The 22610-nt window shown below is 45.3% G+C and overlaps 1 protein-coding gene across 2 annotated transcripts in view; it reads right to left on the minus strand.

Annotated features, from left to right (window-relative positions):
• TENM4 (teneurin transmembrane protein 4) overlaps nucleotides 1-22610 on the minus strand; it is a 2219108-nt gene that overhangs the window by 10275 nt on the left and 2186223 nt on the right. For both annotated transcript variants that reach the window (XM_074955672.1, XM_074955678.1), the window contains 4 exons: nucleotides 21789-22024; nucleotides 14273-14569; nucleotides 11129-12743; nucleotides 4706-4848 (listed from right to left, as the gene is read on the minus strand). In XM_074955672.1, coding sequence (XP_074811773.1) covers nucleotides 4706-4848; nucleotides 11129-12743; nucleotides 14273-14569; nucleotides 21789-22024 — 2291 coding nt within the window. The remainder of the gene's footprint in view (nucleotides 1-4705; nucleotides 4849-11128; nucleotides 12744-14272; nucleotides 14570-21788; nucleotides 22025-22610) is intronic.

Consider the following 22610-nt stretch of genomic DNA (forward strand, 5'->3'; position numbering starts at 1 on the left):
ATGGTAGCACAATGCATCATCACTCATAATGAAAAATGTCTCGGTTATCTTGAAACTGAGTCCTATAATATGGGAGGACTTTGAAAACTGCTTAATTTTAAGATCTGATGACCTTGAGTGTATCCCTTTAATAACAGAGTGTATTTTTTTTTTATTTAAATAATCTTCATATATATATATATATATATATATATATATATACACCTCAGCCTGTATGCTACCCTGTGAAAAGAAAAGGGGGAATGCAAACAGATTATGCAGAGTTCAAAGAGACAGCGTATCCCTGCCTTTGAAATACTCAATCATTTCTGTTTCATCTGACAACCCATTTTAATGAACTAGCAAGGAAGAGAAACATAAAATTACCATCTGAGCTGAAGATGGCACAGAGCAGAGCTCTCTAAAAATGCTGTAGCTTTTGGCAACTGTAACCCAGAGGTACAGTATAAAAACAGCATTAAAGCAGAAGGGAGTTGTGGTGGGACTTATTGGTTATTTTATTTTAATATTTGTCACTATACACAACTGACATCTCTATTCTGGGTTTGTTTTTCCTTAAGATCTTTTTTAATCAGATACCCTTAAGTGACATTTTACTTTATCTAGTAATGACCCATTGGAGAGAAGAGACTGACCTTCATTGTTTGTTTGCTGCTGTACAGAGCTCAAGAGAACAGTACATTACAGCGATCTTGGAATAGCTGCTTGTATTTTGCCTGCAGTTCTTGAGGATTTAAAATATCACAGCTAGCTTCTATCATCTCTTGTTTTTAAATAGTGCCTTACACTGTGATACCTAAAGCTTTCATTTCCCATCATAAATAGCCAAGATGTGAAAGAAATTTGAACCTGTTTCCTTGTTTCTACTTGTACCAATATACCGTGGGTGTATATTTCCCTTACTAAAATATGGGCTTATTGTTGACTTGCTGAGTCTAGGCTATGACTAAGGAAACTTTATGGAGTGACAGTAGCATTGTAGACTCAGGCAGGTATATTATGGGAGCTCAAGAACTGGGGAGAGGCACTGAGACCTCAGTTTGAGTCCAGTACCCCAAGTAAAACATCTTTGCATTAGCTACACCAGAGACTTGCCTCCTCTATGCCCCCTGACAACACTGGAGAGGTGTGAAAGTGGCCACTGGGTAAGTAAAGGAGCTCAGTTAGAAGCCCACAAGAAAGAAATTGTGACCAAAAGAGAGCTTAGCTTGGCTTTATTACACAAAATGACCCAGTCACAGGGTAGCAACTGAGTTTGCTTTGTGCTATGACTGCAACTGTAGTGATCCACCGAAAGAGAGGAGTGTCAATAAAAAAGCTACACAATAAAGGGGCTTAATCTGTTTAGTTTATCTAAGAGAAGATATACAGGTGACTCTATCATGCTCTCCAAGTACCTACATGGGGTAGAGATTTCTGATAGTAGAGAATTCGTTCATCTACCAGAGAAAGGTATAATGAGATCCAATGGTTGACAGGTGACACTAGAAAAATTAAGATTAGCGAGAAGGCACAAATTTTACCAATGAGGGTACTTAACCACAGGAACAACTTATCTAGGGACCTGGTGGATTCTCCATCACTGGCAATCTGTAAGTCAGGACTTCATGTTTTTCTGAAAGATATGCTATAGGTCAAACAAAAGTTACGGGCCCAATGCAGGGATTCTTGAGTGTAATTTGTTGGCCTACGCTACGCAAGAGATCAGAGGAGATGATCTATCATTTGTGTTTCATCTTACAACCCATTTTAATGACCTACCAAGGAAGAGAAACAGAAAATTACCATCTGAGTTGAAGATGGCAGAGAGTAGAGCTATGGTTCTTTCTTATCTTAAAAATCTACTGATCTGATTTTTTGAAGGTGTTTGTTTTGATAATTTCAAAATGTTTCATTACAACTTTGACCTTTAATTTTTTTAACCTGGTTTTTTTTAGTATAAATTAATTAAAATAACCAAGAGAAAATAAACAATGAAAGAAATTACCTATATGAGTTTCAAGACCTTTTTTTTCAATTGCCCCCCCCCCCACCCCGAATTGGGAGAGTTGTCAAACTTGACCCTTCCCCATGAACAGGCTTGGTTTTGACACACTGGCATTTTTCAAGGAAAAACACGTTTTGTCAGAAAATTCCTGGCCAGGTCTCTGTTTTAGTTGCCGAGCTTTCGGCACTAAGTTTGTGGCCTTTAAGCTTAAGTCATTAAATCCAATTAAAACAGACTTAGTGAGTGGAATCTCCCATCACCCGCGTGGGGGAGGGAAGCATTACAATTCCCACTTTGTAGATGAAAGAAACTGTTGCACGAAAGGTCAACTTATACCCCTTCATGGTAGACACAGAGGGCTCACTTGGGGTGGAACTGGTGTGGCTTCAGTGTGGAGGAGAGACAGGGACAGGATGCAGTGAGTTTGTACAGGGACTGTGCACCTGCACTGCAAAGCCCAGCTCCATTTGGGTGCCCTCTGTGACCACATGGAGGAGGATGGAGCAATGGCAGGCCAGGACCGAGGATCTGTCACTATGTCAACCCCCTCGTCCTCCCCCATCTCCTCTAGGCAGAAGTGTTAGGGCCACAGGGGCTGCAGTCGGCTCTGTGGGATCTGAGAGCACTGCAGCACCACCCTACAGAGATTCCCAGCATTCAGCCTGGGCACTGGGGAGAGGATTTCGCCCCATGTGACACCGCACAGAACCCAGAGCTCCTAAATTCCAGCCCTGTGCATGAACTACAAGGCCGTTGCCGTTTTTAACCCCCGACAGACAAAAATAAGGTGGTTCTTGTTGGGAAGAAAAGGGTTGGCTCTATTTTAAAACCGACGGGATGAGCAGAATTCACTCCGGATCAATCAGATTTGCAAGGCAGGAAGAGTAAAGCCTTGTGAGGGTGTGGAGGATCCTCCCCTTCAGAAGTTACTTTAGAATACACAACAGCCTATTTCATTCCACAGCCAAAACAATCCAGATCAGTCTCTGCCTCCTTCAGTGTGCAGACGAAAACCAATAGCTGAGCTGGGCTACCCTTCCCCTGCAGCCAACAGTGCAGACAACAAGCCGCAGGTATCAGAGCCCCAGAGCTCATGAGACTGAGAACAGTATAGTTAATGAAATGATGACTGATTCCAGCCCTCCCTCCCCCGCAGACAGAGCTGTACGACCGCCCGCAATTACTCGGTAATTCAACAAGACGAAAGGGGAAAAGAAGCAAAATTGGATTCAGGTGCTGCAGCTCTGCAATATGCCAGAGGTCACGACGCATCCCCTGCTGGCCAATAACGCTGAACTTGTTCAACAAACCATTTAGTGGCAGCCTCACAGGCAGAAAGCGCAGCACAAGAGAGTATTGGATTTTAAATGTCACTCTGGAGCTGCAGGGGGATAACTAAGCTAAGCTGAACCTAGCGCAAGGTTTATGGCATGCTGGATATTTCCGAGCTGGGGGATGCTCAAACTCAGCATTAGGTCTCCAACCTCCCATCCCTGCAAGGCAAATACAGCCCAACATTATGTGAAGTGTTACCTGCCTGGTTCTTCTCCTCAACCTTCTCAGATAAGGGAACTGATTCTGATCTGTTAGGCCATTACAGTGATGTGCATCAGAAATCACTCCAGTGGCAGCGTGGACTAACTCCGAATTTACATTGATGTAACTCAGGGAAGTATCTGGCCCACTGAGATCTGGGATCCAAGCAGGGCTGGCTCTAAGTTTTTTGCCACCCCAAAAATAAGGGTGGCCTGCTTGCTTTGCTGGTGCCTAGAGCCAGTCCTGGATCCAAAGAGTTAGAGAAAGGGAAGATCTGTTACCCAATCTAGTTGATACCATTGGAGCTAATGCAGAGTTGTCTGCAACAGTGTATTTTCACATGCCTTGCCCAGACTAGTTTTAAATGAGCCCAGCAATGGGACTCCACCACACACCTTGGAAGGCCATTGCACAGTTTAACCAGTCTAACCTGCAGGAAGTTTGTCCTCTGCACTGCACAGTGCTGTCTCTGAGTTTATGCTGGGAAGAGAGCAGTAGGCAAGACGCTTGGGTTTTAAGTGACTTTTGTTTTCAAGGTGCTAATCTCGTTTTGCACATGCAGTATTGGCCGCCAAAAATGAACTACAAACATCCTGATTTAGGCCTGAATTAGCGTACAGTGATTTGGTACAAAATCAAGCCAAGTAAAATTGAAGCTGTCAGTAACAGCTTTCTTATGGAGAAAGCTTTTACACTGTGGGGTAGTCTCCTAAGGGAAGTAATGGGAGTTTGTTTGCTTTTAAAACCAAACTGGACAAAGCACTAGAAAATATATTCTAGAAAACAATTCTGTCTTGGGGCAACGGGTGGATGATCCAACAGGTGTTTTCTATCAGCTCTGATTCCTTGGTTTAGGGAGCTAGCAAGTGATCTGTGGTAACATCACATGTTTAAAGAAAGAAAAACAGTGCAGACCAGTTTTGTTCAGCAGTCACCAGCAAGTATCACAGAAAGGACCCATGGGTGATAAAAAACTTCAGATGGGATTACTTAGTCACATTTCATTACTGAAGTGGGAAGGGACAGCAGCTACTCGCAGGCTGACTTTCACTCCAGTGACCCTGAGCATCTGCAATAGCAGATTGATTGTAATTTCTAAAGTGAATACTGCACCTGGATCCCGTGGTGACATGTGCCAGGCCAGTGCCTAAAATAGACAGACTACGTGGTCACATGGCTCACCTTGCTATTGTCCCACTCTTGGGTTTTCATCTGCGTGTGGATAAGCTCATATGATGGCTCCATTGCATCCGTATCTGGCTTGGGATATCCCGGGATAACATTGTGTAGTTGGAAACCAAAGGTAAGCAGCCAGCTGTTGACATCTGGGATGTGAGAGAAGCATAAGTAGGATTACTTTTTATTGTTCTTTGTACTGCAGTTGAGCCTAAAAGTCCCCGCCACTGACCAGGACCCCATTGTGCGAGGCACTGTACAAACCTGGGACAAGATGACAGCCCTGGCCCCAAAGAGCTTACTACATTTCATGTATATGAGTAACCCCAGCAGAAATGATTCTTTAAAGTATCACATTCCAAAATTATGGAGGACGAAGGAAATAACCACAAAAAACAAACAGCATCCAGTCCAAGTCCTCCACTTTTCCACACAGCTGAAATATACATTTTGTTAAAACTGTCAAAGGCCAAAGCAATCTTTCTGTCTCCAGAACTTCTCAGAGTTTGTAAGGCACCATGCACAAGAATGGTGCAACGCAGAGCAAAAAGCACAGGAACAAAAATATAATACCAAAGGTCGAGCTGTTCAAACCTGCCTAAGGATTTAGATTCTCGAGGCGGCTTTGAAAATTCTCAGCTTTAATGTTGGTCACCCGGAAGCATCCCAAGTGGTTTACAGGCTACGGGATAAATTGAGGTGCTCATGAGCCAGCACATACAGGTAGGGAGTAGCAAGGCAGTCGTACTGGGCACTTGGGGTAGGAGCTGAGTGGGGGCTTTCGATATACCTCTTAAAGGTGTATCCACTGCTTGTGTAGGTAAAAACCACACTTTTAATTTAGCATAGGTAGGTTCCTATAGTTACATTTTTTTTTCAGCATTGTTTAAAAACAGCCTCCACATGATCATTCCATTTACAAACATTGGGCCTGCCACAGTCAAACTGACCTGCCCTTACATCGTGAGCAGATCCATGTATATATGATGGTCAGACTCAGTGGAGTACCGTTCAGGAAGCTCTTTTGTTCTGTGCTATGATAGAGGGGGAATGTTGGAACCAGAAGGGAAGTGATAGCAAGCCCATTGCTTGGGAAGCTGAAAATTATACCGGAGAACACGCTACTAGATCAGCCACAGGGAACATTCCTGCTTGGGCAGGAAGAGGCACTCAATACCCTGCTAAGTCTTTTCAGTCTCTAACATCTTTGATTCCAAGGCTAACAGGAAAGACAGCCGAGTGAGTAGCTAGCTGGAAAAAATAATAACTCACTTGGCTAGCTCCTGGATCTGCCTGGGAGCAGCATATAAAAGACTTCCCTATTTATCTACTTCACAGCGTATGATGATTCTAACCTCGCCTATCTCCGTTGACTCCAGAAGGAAGGAAGGAAAAACGGACACTACTATAATTACCAATAACCTCCCCGTCATTTACGCAGACTCTGAATACCATCCTTTGCTGGGAAAAGCTGAGGGGATGAGGGTCAAAGTTTAATTAACTATCAGCTCCCAAGGGGTTTAGGACTTCCATATTGTAATTAGCATCGTGTTGGTGATTCATTTGTTTCAAGCTCCAGTGTATCAACAAGAAGTTTGCTTTTCATTTCATCAAATTGAGCTGACACTAGTGGGACATTCTGGATGAGGGGATCTGTTCAAAAAACATGGCTTTTTCCCCACATGAGTTTAAACACGTGTTTCTGAAGAGACCGTTGGAAAAGCATTCGGGATGCAAATGAGAAATAGCGTGCTTCCAGATGACTGGGGAATCGGAAGCCAAACAAAGACAGCATCTACTGCTTGTTTTCTTGCAATCCAAAATTTTGAGTTTGGGCTTGGGTCCAGAAAGCCCTTGCATCAATCTGTGTGCAAAGAGGGGGATTTCTGTAATAAAAACACTTTTGTTCTCTCACCACACAGATTGTTTTAGAAGTGTCTTTGGAGGGAAGGGGAGGTGTGTGCTTGCGGGGGGGGGGGGAATAAAGCTTTGTTTATTTTTTTATTTGGTGATGAGGCATCCCCGTTTCCAAATCCTCCTAATGTGAAATTAACAGCTTTGATATGCTATTTTGGACCAGATGGCCAGGAGAACACAGTAAATCTATATAGGGCAGAAGTTATTCACCAAACATGTTCAAAAACAGTGTCAAAAGAGGCACAGAGGGGGCTGCTGAATAGCAGGAAAATATGTAATGTCTGAAAAGATTCAATCCAGTCTTTGTCAGTTGCGTCTCCCAAATCTGACTTCGAAAACATCTGTAAACAGGTGTTGCTCCTTTTTTGGGGGGGAAGAGGGTGGGTTGGAAGGAGCAGGAAAAATGAAGTAGGTGGAAGGAGAGGGTAAGAGAATGGGGGGAAATATTAATTTGCCAGTGGCAATGACACTTTTTTTCCTTTTTGAAAGAAAAGTACATTTCGAATCACAGCTTGTTTCAGCTACAGTAGCCCTGCCAACACATTTCACATTCGTTCGAGGGCCCTGAAAGAGACTGCTTAATGCAGACATGTGTAATGAAAATGTCAGTTCAATCCATCAGGCTTCCCAATGTTGGCAGCAAAGCTCTGCATCACGAAGTATACGATTGCTAAAATATTCACGCTGAACAATGGGCCTCTCAGAACGTAAATGCCTGCTCTGCCCACTCTCCCTACCCCACGCTCTCCATTCCTAGACATGCGCTTGGGAATCATTGACTGGGAGACTGAGGCTGGCCTACTCTGAAAACATACATGGGCGAAGTTACGTCTCTTCCGGGATGCGAGAAATCCATATCTCTGAGAGACGCAGCCACGCTGCCCAAACCCACGGTATAGACAGCAGCTACTGCCTTCCAGGCAGGTGAATTAACTGCAGTGACAGGGGGAACCCCTCCCATCACTGCAGTGAGTGTCTACACTGAAGTACTGTAGCATTTTAAGTGTAGACACAGCCTGAGGCTTGTATCGTTGGTCTGTGTGAGTGCACCTGCCTGGCCTAAGTGAGCCAGACCATGCCAGGGGGTGAGGAAGGATGCTGCCCACACCCCTCAACAGTGTATTGGCAGGTGTGTGCGCCATGGCCAAGGAATCCCCACTGCTTGAGACGTGCAGCGTAGAAACCTGGGAACGTCCGTGAGAGCTCTGGACGTGGACGGATGTGCAGGGTTGGACCCACTAATAGTCAGAATCCTTTTGGCGCTGTCAGATGTCGCTGAGGACATGAACAAGGCTCTGACATGCCTGTCCATCGTGCCGTTTGTGGAGCGGCTCCCTGGCTGTGTTTCTAGGACTTAACGTTTTTATGAGGATAGGTCGTTGGGCTGCCTCCACTCTGGAGGGGCAGCAGGCTGCTTTTTTCGGTCAGCTCCCTGCCTAGGGTTGCCACCTTTCTAACCGCACAAAACCGAACACCCCTGCCCTGCCCGACCTGTTCTCCGAGGCCCTGTCCCCGCTCGCTCCATCTCCCCTCCCTCCATTGCTCACTGTCCTCCGCCCTCACTCACTTTCACCGGGCAGGGGCAGGGGGATGGGGTGCGGGAGGGGGTGAGGGCTCCAGCTGGGGGCGTGGGCTCTGGGCTGGGGGTGTGGGCGCTCGGTGGAGCCAGAAACGAAGGGTTCAGGGTGCGGGAGAGGGCTCCAGGCTGGGGCAAGGAGTTAGGGTGTGTGTGTGGCGGGGGAGAGGACTCCAGCTGGGGGTGCAGGCTCTGGGGTGGGGCCGGGGATGAGGGGTTTGGGATGAAGGAGGGGGCTCCGGGCTGGGGCAGTGGGTTGGGGTGCAGAGGGGGTGAGGGCTCTGGCTGGGGGTGTGGGCTCTGGGGTGGGGCCAGGGATGAGGAGTTTAGGGTGTAGGAGGGGCCTGGGGTAGGGGGTTGGTGTGTTGGGAGCAGGGGTGGGCTCCGGGAGGGAGTTTAGATGCGGGAGGGGACTCTGAGCAGGGGGCTGGGGTGTGGGAGGAGGTTCGGGGGTGCTGCGTCCTGGCAGCATTTCCCACGGCTCACAGGAAGTGGCCGCCAGGTCTCTGCAGCCCCTAGACATGTGGGCAGCCAGGGAGGCTCTGCGCGCTGCCCTTGCCCACAGGTGCCAGCCCCTCAGCTCCCATTGGTCGTAGTTCCCAGCCAATGGGAGCTGCAGAGCTGATCTTCGAGGCGGGGGCAACACGCAGAGCCTCCCTGGTCGCCCATGCATTGAGGGGCTGCAGGGACCTGGCGACCGCTTTCAGGAGCCATGTGGACCTAGGGCAGGCAGGGAGCCCTTTGTGACCGGGCATTCCGGTGGAAAACCAGTCACCTGGTAACCCTATCCCTACCCTTTGACCTGTCCGGCATTGTTAAAACTCCCACTGGCATAGCTCTTAGGATCACTGGAACCCACAAACCTTCCCATTATCTCAAGATCCAGTTCCTCAGGAAAGGCCATTAACACAGGACGTTTTATTTTCAAAGAGCTTTGCAGGCCTTGTCTACATACAAAAGTTCTACTACTTTAACTATTGTAATATAAAGGAATACAACCCATCTGGTGTGAGCACACTTGTACTGGTATAGAAGTGCTTATACCAGTATATCTAGTCCTGTTTGGGGAGGGGAATAAACTATACCAGTATAAAGCATCTTTATACCAGTATAATTGTGTCCACACTAGGGCTTGTATTGGTATAACTGTATTAGTAAGAAATCACACCCATAACCAACATAGTTATACTGGTATAAAAATGTGTTTTGATCACTTGTACAAAAACTTTAACTAATCATCTTCACTCGAGCAAACTGACACTGGGCTCATGCCCAGAACTGACAATAGTCACCTATACACCAGTGACAGGTTTAAGGTCTCGTGTGGATGAAAACTGGAAGCTTCATGCCCATGGACACACCTTTGCTGCTCTAAAAGGTACTGAAATATGAGAGCTTAAAATCTTGGCATTAACAGTGATGCCAACTCTCATGATTTTTCATGAGTCTTGTAATATGTGGTGGTGTTCTTAAAGCCCCAACTTCTGGAGTCAGGTGATTGCTTGAAAATCTCAGCTTTCATTTAAAAACAACAACCCTAAGCTTCTAGCCCTCATGGTTGTGGGGAAAAGCTTGAAGACATGTATCCTAAAGGCTCTGAAAAAGAATCCAGAATTTTCTATTTTTAAAATCTCATGATTTTAAATCAACTGATGATTTTAAGGGGTTGGACTCCTGATTTTGGAATGCTGGGATAGCCAATAATGTTACTGTATATAGAAAAGCGGATTTAGGACTTTTTAGAGGTTTTTAAAATTAATTATAATTTGCCTCTCCCTAAGAGTTTTATACAGTTGACTCATGGTAACTGAGTCACCCTTTTCTTATAGACAAGAGGATACAGAAAAGAGTCTGGATACAATATTTTAAAACCCTCTAAAACAGCTTCCCTGTCAAATATGTGATACATGCAGAATACACAACAGTGGGGTTGTTAAAAAGATTTTGTCTGTGCTCGTTTGGAATGGCCTACACAAACACACACACAACATATATTAGAGAAGTAAGTTCATTAATTCCATCTGATGAAATCATATGATCATTAGCTCTGAGTGACTCAAGTCTCCTAGAATCTTTTCTGCTGAAATAAATTCACTTTGGGGAGCCATTCTTCTCACTTTTAAACACCCGCTTAGTGGATCTGTTCTGCTTATTGACATAAAGAAAGTCCTGAATCTTTCCATATGTAAGTATTAAATTTAAGACACACAGTACTTGTTTCTGCTGGCTTTTAACAGGCAATTGTTCACACTGTGGGGTGGATTAACTTTGAACTGTATTACTATTTTATGGGGCTCTACAATGCCTTGCTATGATAAAAGGTTTAGGTTGCTGTTGCCATTTTGCTGAAACAAGCCTATCTGCAGGCAAGTCTCTACAGCAAAACTGTGTAAACAAAGTTATACATATACAAATGAGAGGGGTTATCAAGAAGTTAATCAGCAACTAAGCTGGCGTTGTTTGAGGAAATGAACAATCAGAAACAAAATAAAGGGAAAAATAAAAAGAGCAGGAAGGAAGAAAAAAAGAAAACCTGTTTGGTAGATGTGCAGTTCTTGGCTTAAATTTTTCATGAGTACTGTGTGTGCAGCCAGTGATCCAGCTGTGGAAGGGTTAAAGGTGACCTGCAAAGGAAAAATATATTGGGCTTGTGCCCTCTTTTGTTTATTGATACGCAAAGAAGAACTGAAAAGTTTGGTCTGGGTTTCTGTTTTTTTAAATTCTGTTTGTTGTTTTACATTAGAAATTCAGGCCAGTTTCTAGTATGGAAGACTCTATTGTGTTTTCTTTTCCCTTTTAAAGAGAAATTCAGTCCCTGTCTAGGCTGGAAGACCCTACGATGGCTGGATCGTTGAAGGAAAAGAAACCTATCCACCACCTGAGCAAAAACCAGCTTGTGTATACACTAATTAAGAAGAAACCAAGAGAAGTCTTACCTGTCATGTAACATTTGATATCCTGAGCGTTGCTAATAGGGTTGTTGTTTTTGAACATATAAAGGTTGAAAGGCATTATGTTGTTGCTGCTCAGATGTTTCCACATATCGTGGTCTGGGCTTGTCCACCGCCCAGCTAACACATCATAGTCTCGCCGCCCCATGTGGATGAGTTTAGTGAGGGGGTCGTACAGACCTCCATGGTATCCGATGATGACCTGGAAATTGGGATTGGTGTCCATGTAGATCTCCCCGTATGCTGTGTACAGTATCTGCTTGATCATTAAGCCCGTTCCGCTGAAGACTGCCAGAGGGGTCCCGATATTATCACAGGCTATGTAGAACTCATCTCCGCTGCTGAGCTCCATGGCAAAGAGGTGGCCTTGGAGATCATAGTAAAGGGAGGTGATCTCGGAACTTGAATGGTTGTACAAATGGGTGACCTTAGTGGGGTTGGTCAGGTCTGCATAGAAGAACTGTAAATGGTGGCCATGGGCAGTTTTGCTAGAAACTCTTCTTCCGAGGCCATCATAGCGATATTTTACGCTCCATCCGCTCGCTTTATTGTATGCTTTAATGAGCAGGCCTGCTGAGTTGTACTCAAAAATGTCATTTCCCCTTTGTCTCAGGAAGCCATCTTCATCCATTTTGTACTGCACATCCCCCAATCTTGTAATCCTGTCCCTGAGGTCATACCTTAGGGGGGTAAGACGGGCACTGTTCCCAGGACTCAACAAATGGAGGTTTCCATTGAGGTCATAACTGTAACGCCAGAGTGGTTTGTCATTGATAGACACTGTCTGCAGCTGGCCATCAGCATCGTACTCATAAGAGTACCTTGACGTGTTTGCATATGGTCCCACCTTCAACTCCTTCTTCACCACTCTCCCCATGTTGTCGTACTGCACAGTCATCCAGTACATGAGTGACCTGAATATTTCATACTGGACCTCCTTCATCCTGCCATAGGCGTCGAAGTGCTTAGTGTGAGTCATGACGGCAGTGGTGATAATCTGATTGATGTCATAGTAGATGACCCCAAATTTACCAAATTGCTCCGTTTTGCCTGACACATCATCGTATCTGTAGAGATCGATGGGTAACGGTGTCTCGTTGATCACTGCTTGCATGCTGGTCACCCTGAAGCTGTTATCATAATTGTAGTCGAAGCGTGCATTCACCATGCCTTCCTCAGTGAAGCGGAAAATCTGGCGGTCGATGAGTGGGCCTATCTGCCTGTATCTGATAGTACAGGTGAACCCTTCATTCTGCAGGTTTATTGTCTTCAACATACCAGCAGTTTCATCGTAGGTGAAGCCAATCTTAGTGGTGTCATAGAGCATTTCAGCTAGCTTGGACAGCTTGCCATACTTGTAGATGACACGTCTCCCTGTTCCCAAGTAGAAGGTGTGAAGGAGCTGCCCTTCCTCAGTGAAATCCTGAATGACTGAGGCGTTGCCCTCTGGAGGCCGGTAGATGCTCCTGTAGTATCCGATGGACCGGATGGTTTCTAAGGTCTGCCGGGCGACATTGGGCATGGTGACTGATGACAATCGATCATTCTTATCAAACTCAAAGATGTATTGTCTCTGGCTGTGGAGAAGCAGCACCATGGACTAGAATTGGAGGGGAAAATGAATTATTTTCTTAATTTTAAGGCATGATCATTCTCAATTTTTCAGAGCGTAAAATATTTCAGGACATGCAGTCTAGCCTCCACCTCATAGTGCATATGTGGCCAGCATAATTTAAGTGACCTGCAGACCTCACAGAGGAATTAATATGTGGCCAATCACCATCTGGCCACTTTACTTGGTTGATCCTCTCCTTTCCCCTTCCCTCTGTCCCTGTTTTATAGTGTTCAGCATCAGCTCTTCACGATGGGATTTCTACCTTATTTTGTGTCTGTACAATACCTCGCACCTAGGGGTGGTGATAGAATCTACTTTCTTTCATATCTGTACAGCACTTAAGACACTGGCGGTGGGCACCAGAACAAATAATAATTATAACAATAAGCTTAAGTAACGAGAGGTACACACACAGCGAGAGACTCACTTCAGTGTGATCAGATGTGGTCAGAAGAGAATCAGGAAGGGTAATAGGCACTGGTGTAAGGTTTGCACTGAAGGCAGAGAACCAGGGACCCCTGGTTAGGATTGATATAAAAATACCCCCAGCCAACTCTCCCAAGTTCACTTCCCCATTTGCCACCATGGGGCAAACAGCTTGACAAAACCAAACAGGCAACCCTGTCCGTCTGCCGACAAAAGAAACTCATCTGCTACTAGCCACTTACCGCAAATTTCAGTTCTCTAACTCACTTGCACGTAATGCACATACCGGGATACAGTTTGATGCTTTATCCTCATTTATTATTTATATAATTGTAGAGCCTAAATGTAGGCCCTCACTGTCCTAGGTGCTGTACAAACACATAGGCAGACACAATTCCTGCCCCAAAGAGCTCACAGATGGATTAAAAGGAGGATGGATAATGTTATGGTTAAATCTCCTACTGATCCCTGCAGCAAAGAGAAAGGCATTTCTCACCCACCAAAGAGCATTCCATAACTGGCTAGATGGATTGGTCTCTCTCCTTCCCCACCTGCCCCTGCCACACATACTTCCTACGTGGCTTTGCAGAAGGTGGGATGGTAGACTTTATGGACGGTTGGCTCTACATTGTATGGAACATCCAAAATAAGTCTCTACTGTACTCTTATCTTTATTAGCACTAATGGTATCTGTAATTTGACTAGAATATAATTTGTTTTTACTGGAGACATTATATTACACCCAGCTCAGCAAAGGACTGTTGTATCTAAATAATCAAAGCTTTGCAGGGTTAAAACCACATGCAGATGGGGGTGGGGCTGGACGGAGAATATTGCCCTTTGGGTGATGATCAGTGCTAACTTTAGCTGTCGTCTGGGCTTAGTTTCTACCGTTATATGCATCTTAAAATAGGTAGATTACATAGATGTCTGTGTATTAGACTCTAAGGGTCAGATCCCCATTGGTGTAAATCAGTGTCACACCACTGAAGTCAAAGGAGTGAAGTCAATTTACGCCACCTGAGAATCTAGCCCTAAGTTAGCAAACACAGTGAGTAGCCGTCAGTAAGTGACAAGAGAACACATACCTTCTCTAAGTAAGTGTAGCTCCATGATTTTCCGTCAGCAAAAATCCTGGATATAATTCTGCCAGCCTGATCGTATTCCATCCTTTCTGACATAGTTCCCCTCTGGATCCCTGCAATGTGTCCCCCTGGGGAATAAGTCACGTTAACTCCATTCAACCTGCTGCTAGGAGACCAGAGGCTAGGTCTGCCTGCTTGGTCATACAGGATCCGTAGAGTGAACTTGCGATGGTCATCATAGATTTTTTCTGTTCTTGTCACACGATCAAAGTCGAGGGACAGCAGGTTTCTGTTATGAACCTAGAGGGCAGAAGAAGAAAAAGAATTAGAAAGGCACAAATGGGTTTATTTGGCAAATTATAGCCCCTCCCCCACCAAACACTCCTTTGGATCAGTCCCAGAACTACACAGACCTATGTATTAATTGTCTTAGGGCGAGATTTTCAAAAATATTCACTGTTGGCCCAACTCTGCTTCCACTCAAGTCAACTGGAGTTGTAACCTGTGACGTCAGGGGGTGCAGTGTTGAGTCCATTGGAAAGTCCTGCCATAGAGCATAGAGTGTTGGCTGTACCGCAAAACCATCACACATCCTCTGCTCACAGATGACGTAAGTCTGCATGAAGATATGCTGATAAAACTTTGCTGGGGAAGCTTGCAAGGTGCTTGCCTGCACTGTGCTGGGGTCATCCAAGTCCCTCACTTCCATGGATGTCAGAGTTCATACATTTAAAAAAGGACATGGTATTGAGTCATTGTGGTTGCAAATGCTGCGAGGAACAGTATGGATTATTCATCAGGTACAACTCATCCCTTGAGAGTCAGTCCTGAATCAGCTGGTGGTACAGGCTTTCCTATGAAATGTAATATGGAGGCCCTGACCATCTGTAGTCATTACAGACCTCATGACCCTATTGCCAACAAGAGTTGGGGTTGTTAACCCCAATGTCCTCGCCAATCCCACCATGGGTAATTACATTCCTGTTGCCTCAATTCCCTTTGCACTTTCAGTTGAAGGCCAGATCATATATATTTCAAAGGTAAAAGGAGAAATGTATTTTTGTTCAGAGACTGGTTTCGGAGTAACAGCCGTGTTAGTCTGTATTTGCAAAAAGAAAAAGAGTACTTGTGGCACCTTAGAGACTAACCAATTTATTTGAGCATAAGCTATCCGATGAAGTGAGCTGTAGCTCACGAAAGCTTATGCTCAAATAAATTGGCTAGTCTCTAAGGTGCCTCAAGTACTCCTTTTCTTTGTTCAGAGACTGTATCCCAAAGAACTACAGATAATAACGGATTATACACTACTGTTTAGCTACGTGTGTCTAAGAATTTATAAAGCCACATTACCGTTGTATCTAAGCATTGTGCAAAACCGAAAAATACACACATTGAGAGCTGGCTGGTAGGGACAGTTATTCCATCCTACTCTGGATAAAATCAGGACTCCTAAATTGAATGAGATGTGGTGAAAGCCCTGACCTAGGTTTGATCTTGGACTGTTACTTTTCAGTACACTTCTGAATTCCCTGTGGTTCTGTTTTTCGGAGGGACTACAGAGATAAATAACTAACAGTAGAGGGAAAAGAAATTATATTGTCTAGGTAAAAGGAGACAAGATATAGTTTGTCCTTAGTCAAAATTTGAAATGCAGGAGTGAGAACTACAGGAAGGCTGTTCCAAACAGTGAGAGATCGCACGAGCAGGGACAATACTGCATGGCATTAAGCAGAGAAGGCCAGTGCCAGAGAGGACAGAGGAGAAAGAGACCAGGACCATGAAGCAGGCTGGAGATAGTCTATGCATGGTTCTTAGAAGCAGAAGGGCAGTTTTAAAGTGGATCGTGAAAAGGGCAGCCTACAGAAGAGTTGACTGAAGAAGGAAATGATGTGATGGTGCTTTCGTGTGAGAAGGTGGGGGGTGATGTTCTGCACTTGATGGAGTGTGGAGAGCTGGGACTCTGGGAGGGTAAAGGAGAGAGAATCTCATTAGCTGAGGTGAGAGAAAGTAAAAGACATGGATGGGCAAAGATGGAGCTGAGGCAGGGATGTGCGTGTGCAGGCAGAAGATGAAGATTTACAGACAAAGAAGATACAGGAGGAAGAGGAAGAGAGGGCAGTGTTGACAATGACACCGAGGTGATGGATAACAAAGGGAAATGGAGGGCCTGACCTGAGGAAAAAAAAGGGCTAATGTGGAACCAAGGTAGATAATAAGAACATAAGAATAGCCCTACTGGGTCAGACCAAAGGTCCATCTAGCCCAGTATCTTGTCTTCCGATAGTGGCCAGTGTCAGGTGCCCCAGAGAGAATGAACAGAACAGGTAATCATCAAGTGATCCATTCCCTGTCGCTCATTCCCAGCTTCTGGCAAACAGAGGGTAGGGACACCATTCCTGCCCATCCTGGCTAATAGCCATTGAAGGACCTATCCACCATGAATTTATCTAGTTCTTTTTTGAACGCTGTTATGGTCTTGGCCTTCACAACACCCTCTGGCAAGAAGTTCCACAGGTTGACTGTGCGTTGGGTGAAGAAATACTTCCTTTTATTTGTTTTAAACCTGCTGCCTATTAATTTCATTTGGTGACCCTAGTTCTTGTGTTATGAGAAGGCATAAACAACACTTCCTTATCTACTTTCTCTACACCAGTCATGATTTTATAGACCTCAATCATATCTCCCCTTAGCCGTCTCTTTTCCAAGCTGAAAAGTCCCAGTCTTATTAATCTCTCCTCATATGGAAGTCATTTCATACCCCTAATCATTTTTGTTGCCCTTTTCTGAACCTTTTCCAATTCCAACACATCTTTTTTGAGATGGGGCGACCACATCTGCACATAGTATTCAAGAAGTGGGTGTACCATGGATTTATATAGAGGCAACATGATATTTTCTGTCCTATTATCTATCCCTTTCTTAATTAGTCCCAGCATTCTGTTAGCTTTTTTGACTGTCGCTGCACATTGAGTGGATGTTTTCAGAGAACTGTTCACATGACTCCAAGAGCTCTTTCTTGAGTGGTGACAGCTAATTTAGACCCCATCATTTTATAGGTTATAGCTGGGATTATGCTTTCCAATGTGCATTACTTTGCATTTATCAGCATTAAATTTCATCTGCCATTTTGTTGCCCAGTCACCCAGTTTTGAGAGATCCTTTTGTTGCTCTTTGCAATCTGCCTGGGTCTTAACTATCTTTAGTAATTTTGTATCATCTGCAAATTTGCCACCTCACTGTTTACCCCTTTTTCAAGATCATTTATGAATATGGTGAATAGGACTGGTCCAAGAACAGACCCCTGGGGGAAACCACTATTTACTCTCTCCATTCTGAAAACTGAGCATTTATTCCTACCCTTAGTTTCCTATCTTTTAACCAGTTACCAATTCATGAGAGTGCCTTCCCTCTTATCCTATGACAGCCTACTTTGCATTTAAAATGGACTGTAAATGGATAATGGGAGAAACAGGAAATCAGCCAAAAGCCCAGCCTCCGCTTCCCACAACTCCCATTGGCTGGGAACAGTGAACTGCAGCCACTGGGAGCTGCGGGCAGCCGTACCTGCGGGCGGTCAATGTAAACCCTGTCTCACGGCCCGCCAGCGGACTACCCTAACTACCTTGATCGGCCACGTGCGGTCCGAGGGCCACAGATTGCCCACCACTGCTGTAAGTCTTTACACAGGCAACATCCCATTAGCTTCAATGGGAGTTTGCCCAAGTAAGGACCAAATACGGATCTCTAGATGTGGTCCAGTAACAATATGTTATTTCCTTAGATTTATAAATATAAATCTTGTGCCAACCCTCTGTCCTGTGAGCTTGACCCTGAATGATACTGAATGCTGTGGCCCATCAAAGCACTTGACCATGGGACAGATTTTTAAAGGTATTAAGGCACCTAACTCTTATTTAAATCAATGAGAGTTCGGCACACAGCTACCTTTAAAATCTGGTCCCATGTACTTAACCAGCGTCTTCAAGACTGAGATCTGGGTGAGCACCCCTACATTTAAATCTCATATATGCTCTTTCCACCTTTATACATAATTAAATATCCTCCAGTTAATGTGAGAGACACTAACAAACCCCAGACTCGCAGCCCAGAATAGATCAATAAAACAGGTGAGCCTGCTTTGGAATTGCAGTGTCACTCATTACCAGCATTGACTTTTAACCTTCTTTTGGGTCTCCTGTAGCTAAAAATATTGTCAAACTAATGAGCATCAACATCCTCTGGAGCCAGCCTTTGCATGTGAGTCATAAAGCCCTGAAAATGAGGATTTGTAATGAAAATGCAGAGGCAACCTTAACTATAAGAGTGCAAATGGCACGTCTGTAATCAGAGCTCCTTCCCTAGGGGTTGACTGAACACAACTGACAGAGAAAAAGTATTGCCTGCATGAAATTCCCATGGCAAATAAGCTGTGGTTATCGGTGTGTCCAAGTCTGGGCTTGTTCTCTTTATAGATATTCTGGGCACGAGGTTAGAATGCTTTAATTGTTCAGTAATGGTTAGCAGCAGCATCTCCGAGATCTCTGCAGTAACGCAGGCTGTGATGAGAGGTAGTGTTGTGACAACTAATGTTTCCGTGGCTGCTATCTTGCAGCCAGCATCCTGGTGAATATGAGACTATTCTCAGTGGGTGCTTCCCTGGTTACATAAATAAAACTGATTAAGCAGACAGTTCTGTAATTGTCAGCCATCCCACGTGCTCCACCACCAGAGATTATTTTATATCCTTCTTTATTAAAAAGTTCATGCTCGTAAAAAGAAAAAAATGAGCTACATTATCAGGAGCAGTGTTCTAGCTAACACTCCAATTTGGGACAGAGCCTGCGCACTGCCATTTGTTATTGGCGGAGTGGAATTTGCAGCCAGCCAACCAGCAAGACCATCAATCTGTTGCACCGATAGGGCCAATTAGAGCACGGAAGCTTTCATCGAGTCCGTGCAGCATATGTAAAGGTAAAGGTTTGCTGCAAGGGCTGCAGACTGATGAGGCACAAACAGCCAGGTCAGCAAAGCTGGAACTACGAAGAAGGCTGACAAACACTGTTACATGCAGTGGATCAGTGAAGCTGAACATTAACACGTGTTAGGAGCCAAATCCTCTCCCCTGTGCAAAGCCTGAATATACAGGATCCTTGGTGGATAGATTCCTTAGCTCTTCCTTTCACAGACTTACAGAGGGGTAGATCTACTAGTCCGTGGATACTGTTGCACCATGCAGCCTACACTGTGAATTCTCCCCCTCAATATGCTGGCTGTTATGGCTCATGGATCAACATAGGGACCAACTAAGAAGGGGGCTTTATTGAGCTGGGCACTGTACAGATCAGTAATAGACAGTCTGTACAGATCAGTAATCATTGTACAGATCAGTACACTACAGATCAGTAACAGAATGTACAGTCTGATCAGTAATAGACAATCCCCACCCCCAACCGCTTCCATCTAAACAGATCAGACAGACAACAGGTAGATGACAGGGATGGAACGTACAAAGCAGCGTGATCTATGTGATGGCAGCAAACGTGTTAGTGTCACATTTCCCCCCCCGACCCCATCCCCAACAGATCCACCAGCCACACACTTTCCTCTCCCACTTGTTGGCCTTGCATGAACAATAGAAGAAAACAGAAGGAAGGAAGCAGAGATTTAGGGCACGTCTACACACACAGCGCTGCAGTGGCACAGCTGTACTGGTGCAGCTGCGCCATTGCAGCACGTCTGGTGAAGATGCTCTAAGCTGACAGGAGAGAGCATAAGAAAAAGAACTAGATAAGTTCCTGGAGGATAAGTCCATCAGTGGCTATTAGCCAGGATGGGGCAGAAATCAGTGAAAGTTGCTGTGAACCCCAAAAGATTTTTACACAGCTGTAAGTTTTGCAAGTCTTTCTATCCTTAGAGAACAACGTGTTTGCTAATTTCATTATGTATTACATGGAAAAAGAAAATTTGAGCCAACTGATCCACATGCACAAAAACAGCTTCTAATGAGGAGGGTTCAGATGCACATGCCCAGCTCCCAGTGACTTCTGCTTGCAAAAATTTTCTCTCTTGGTAATGAAGGAAACTGAATGGTCTGCGGTAATGTTCATGTTGGAGGATGAGGTCAGGAGTGGCTTTATATACAGGCAGAGTGTACAACAAGTGTGTGTTTATTTGAGTGAAGAGTAGAAATGACCCAGGAGCGGCAAGGGGCACACAGCAGGAAAGAGGAGAGGATGAGAAGCAAGGAGCAGAACATTTATATTCTGAGACCTGTGTGTTGTTATTTACTGCATAGCCCAAGTGTGCATAAATAACTGCTCGAATCCCAGCTCTCTAGTGACATTAACCAACACTCTGAGCATCGCTCTCGGAAGGTTTGATCCTGTCAAGTGCTGAGCACTACCTCTGAGCTGCTCAGAGCCCTTGACTCCAGGAGTGGCTGCTCATACGGCTGTGTAGTCAATATTATTATTACAGCTTAATCAGCAACGGAATTACAGGCTTATTGGGTAGATCTTTAAAAGGCTCCAACTAGTACATAAAGTACATTGTCGTGTGCACAGCTGTGCTTTCCAAACATGTCGTTCACAAGCACAGAAACTCTGCGCCCCCCTGAAAGGGAGAACAAGAGTTAGAAGATGGGCTTTTGGCATGCATGGCATTCTCTGTGGGTGCGCAAATGCACGTTCCAAGAATCCCACAGACGCAGCTCCTCAATGCAGTCAGCAGAGTGGCAAATTTAAGGAAATAGGAAGATTTTCAGACTGCGTGTTGAATGAACAATGAGGTTTACAAATTGCCCATGTTCAGACTTATGTTCAAATCCAAGTGCCTCGTGCTGTGGTTCCCGAACTTGTTCCGCTGCTTGTGCAGGGAAAGCCCCTGGCGGGCCGGGCCGGTTTGTTTACCTGCCGCGTCCGCAGGTTCGGCCGATCGCGGCTCCCAGTGGCCGTGGTTCGCAGCTCCAGGCCAATGGGAGCTGCTGGAAGCGGTGCGGGCCGAGGGACATACTGGCTGCTGCTTCTAGCAGCTCCCTTTGGTCTGGAGCAGCGAACCGAGGCCACTGGGAGCCGTGATCGGCCGAACCTGCAGACACGGCAGGCAAACAAACCGGCCCGGCCCGCCAGGGGCTTTCCCTGCACAAGCGGCGGAACAAGTCTGGGAAGCACTGGCCCAGTGCAATTGGAAATACATGTGCAGCTCTGTGCACCTGCGTTCTTATCTGTGCACTGAACATGCCCGTTATGTGTGGTTTGGATGTGTGGCATTCCACATAGTCCACAGGAACTGCAGGGGAACTAGCAGTGCTATCCACGACGGCTCAGTCAGGACACAGGGAGAAGTAATAAAGGCTGTCTCAGCTAGGGACACAGACAGAACTACAGGGTCTGTCCGTCCTCCAGGCTCACTAAAAAATCCCCATTATATTCATTGCAACTGGGTCCTGCCACGCTCTACCGTGAGACTGAGTATGCCTGAAAGATAAAATCAAGCGTCACCCGTACTGCCTGTTGCTCACCCTCAGCCTGCGTCCAAAGACGGTAACCTGCCCTCTAGCTTGTTCCTTCCGCTGCCTCCACTCAACCAGATTGAGGCCATTGTCGATGGGCAGGGTCACGTTCCTCTTCCCCACTGTCGGGTTCACGGTGCCAGCCAGCAGGTGGGGTTCAGTCTGCAGTGCTACCTCCATGCCGTTAGCAAGCATCAGCCTGAGAGAGCCATCGGCGCCGATGTAGTAGCTGTTTCGGACTTGGTCTGGAGAAAGGGAAGAGATGGGCTCAAGCCAGTGACTGATGACAGAAACCCACATTTAATTATTTTCCTTACCTGAATTATTGCCAAGCTTGTTGATGCCTTTTAACACTCACCTTTACTGTTCACCATTAACGTCTGTTTGGAAATTGTCCATTTCTCTTTCGTGGCTAGAGAAAGCTTCACTTTCTGGACTGCACGCACTTGCACAAAAACCGTTATGCAGCTTAACCAAGATGACACGGGAATAACGTGTAATACTCTGGCATAGCGTGTGTGTTCAGGTCTCCCTGTAGGGGCTGGCTGCAGCTAGGATAAAAGCCTGCTATTCTCTCTCAGCTAACAGAGTTATTCCTTTAGCTCACATAGTGGGGCTGGTGGGATTTTGCTGCTGAAGGTCCTGAATTCTATCCTTTCTGAAGCTCATGTGTGTCCATTGTTTGTAACTTTACATCCTAAAACAATCCTGAAATATCTGCCTCTATTTATCTGTACATAGATATGTAATTTTGAAAATATGTCTGTTTATATTAAGTCTTGCAACCTCCTTCGGTGGAGACCAGGTTCTGCAAGTGGAGCCAGCTGCTCT

Source organism: Natator depressus, chromosome 1 (assembly GCF_965152275.1).
Source record: "Natator depressus isolate rNatDep1 chromosome 1, rNatDep2.hap1, whole genome shotgun sequence".
NCBI lineage: Eukaryota > Metazoa > Chordata > Testudines > Cheloniidae > Natator > Natator depressus.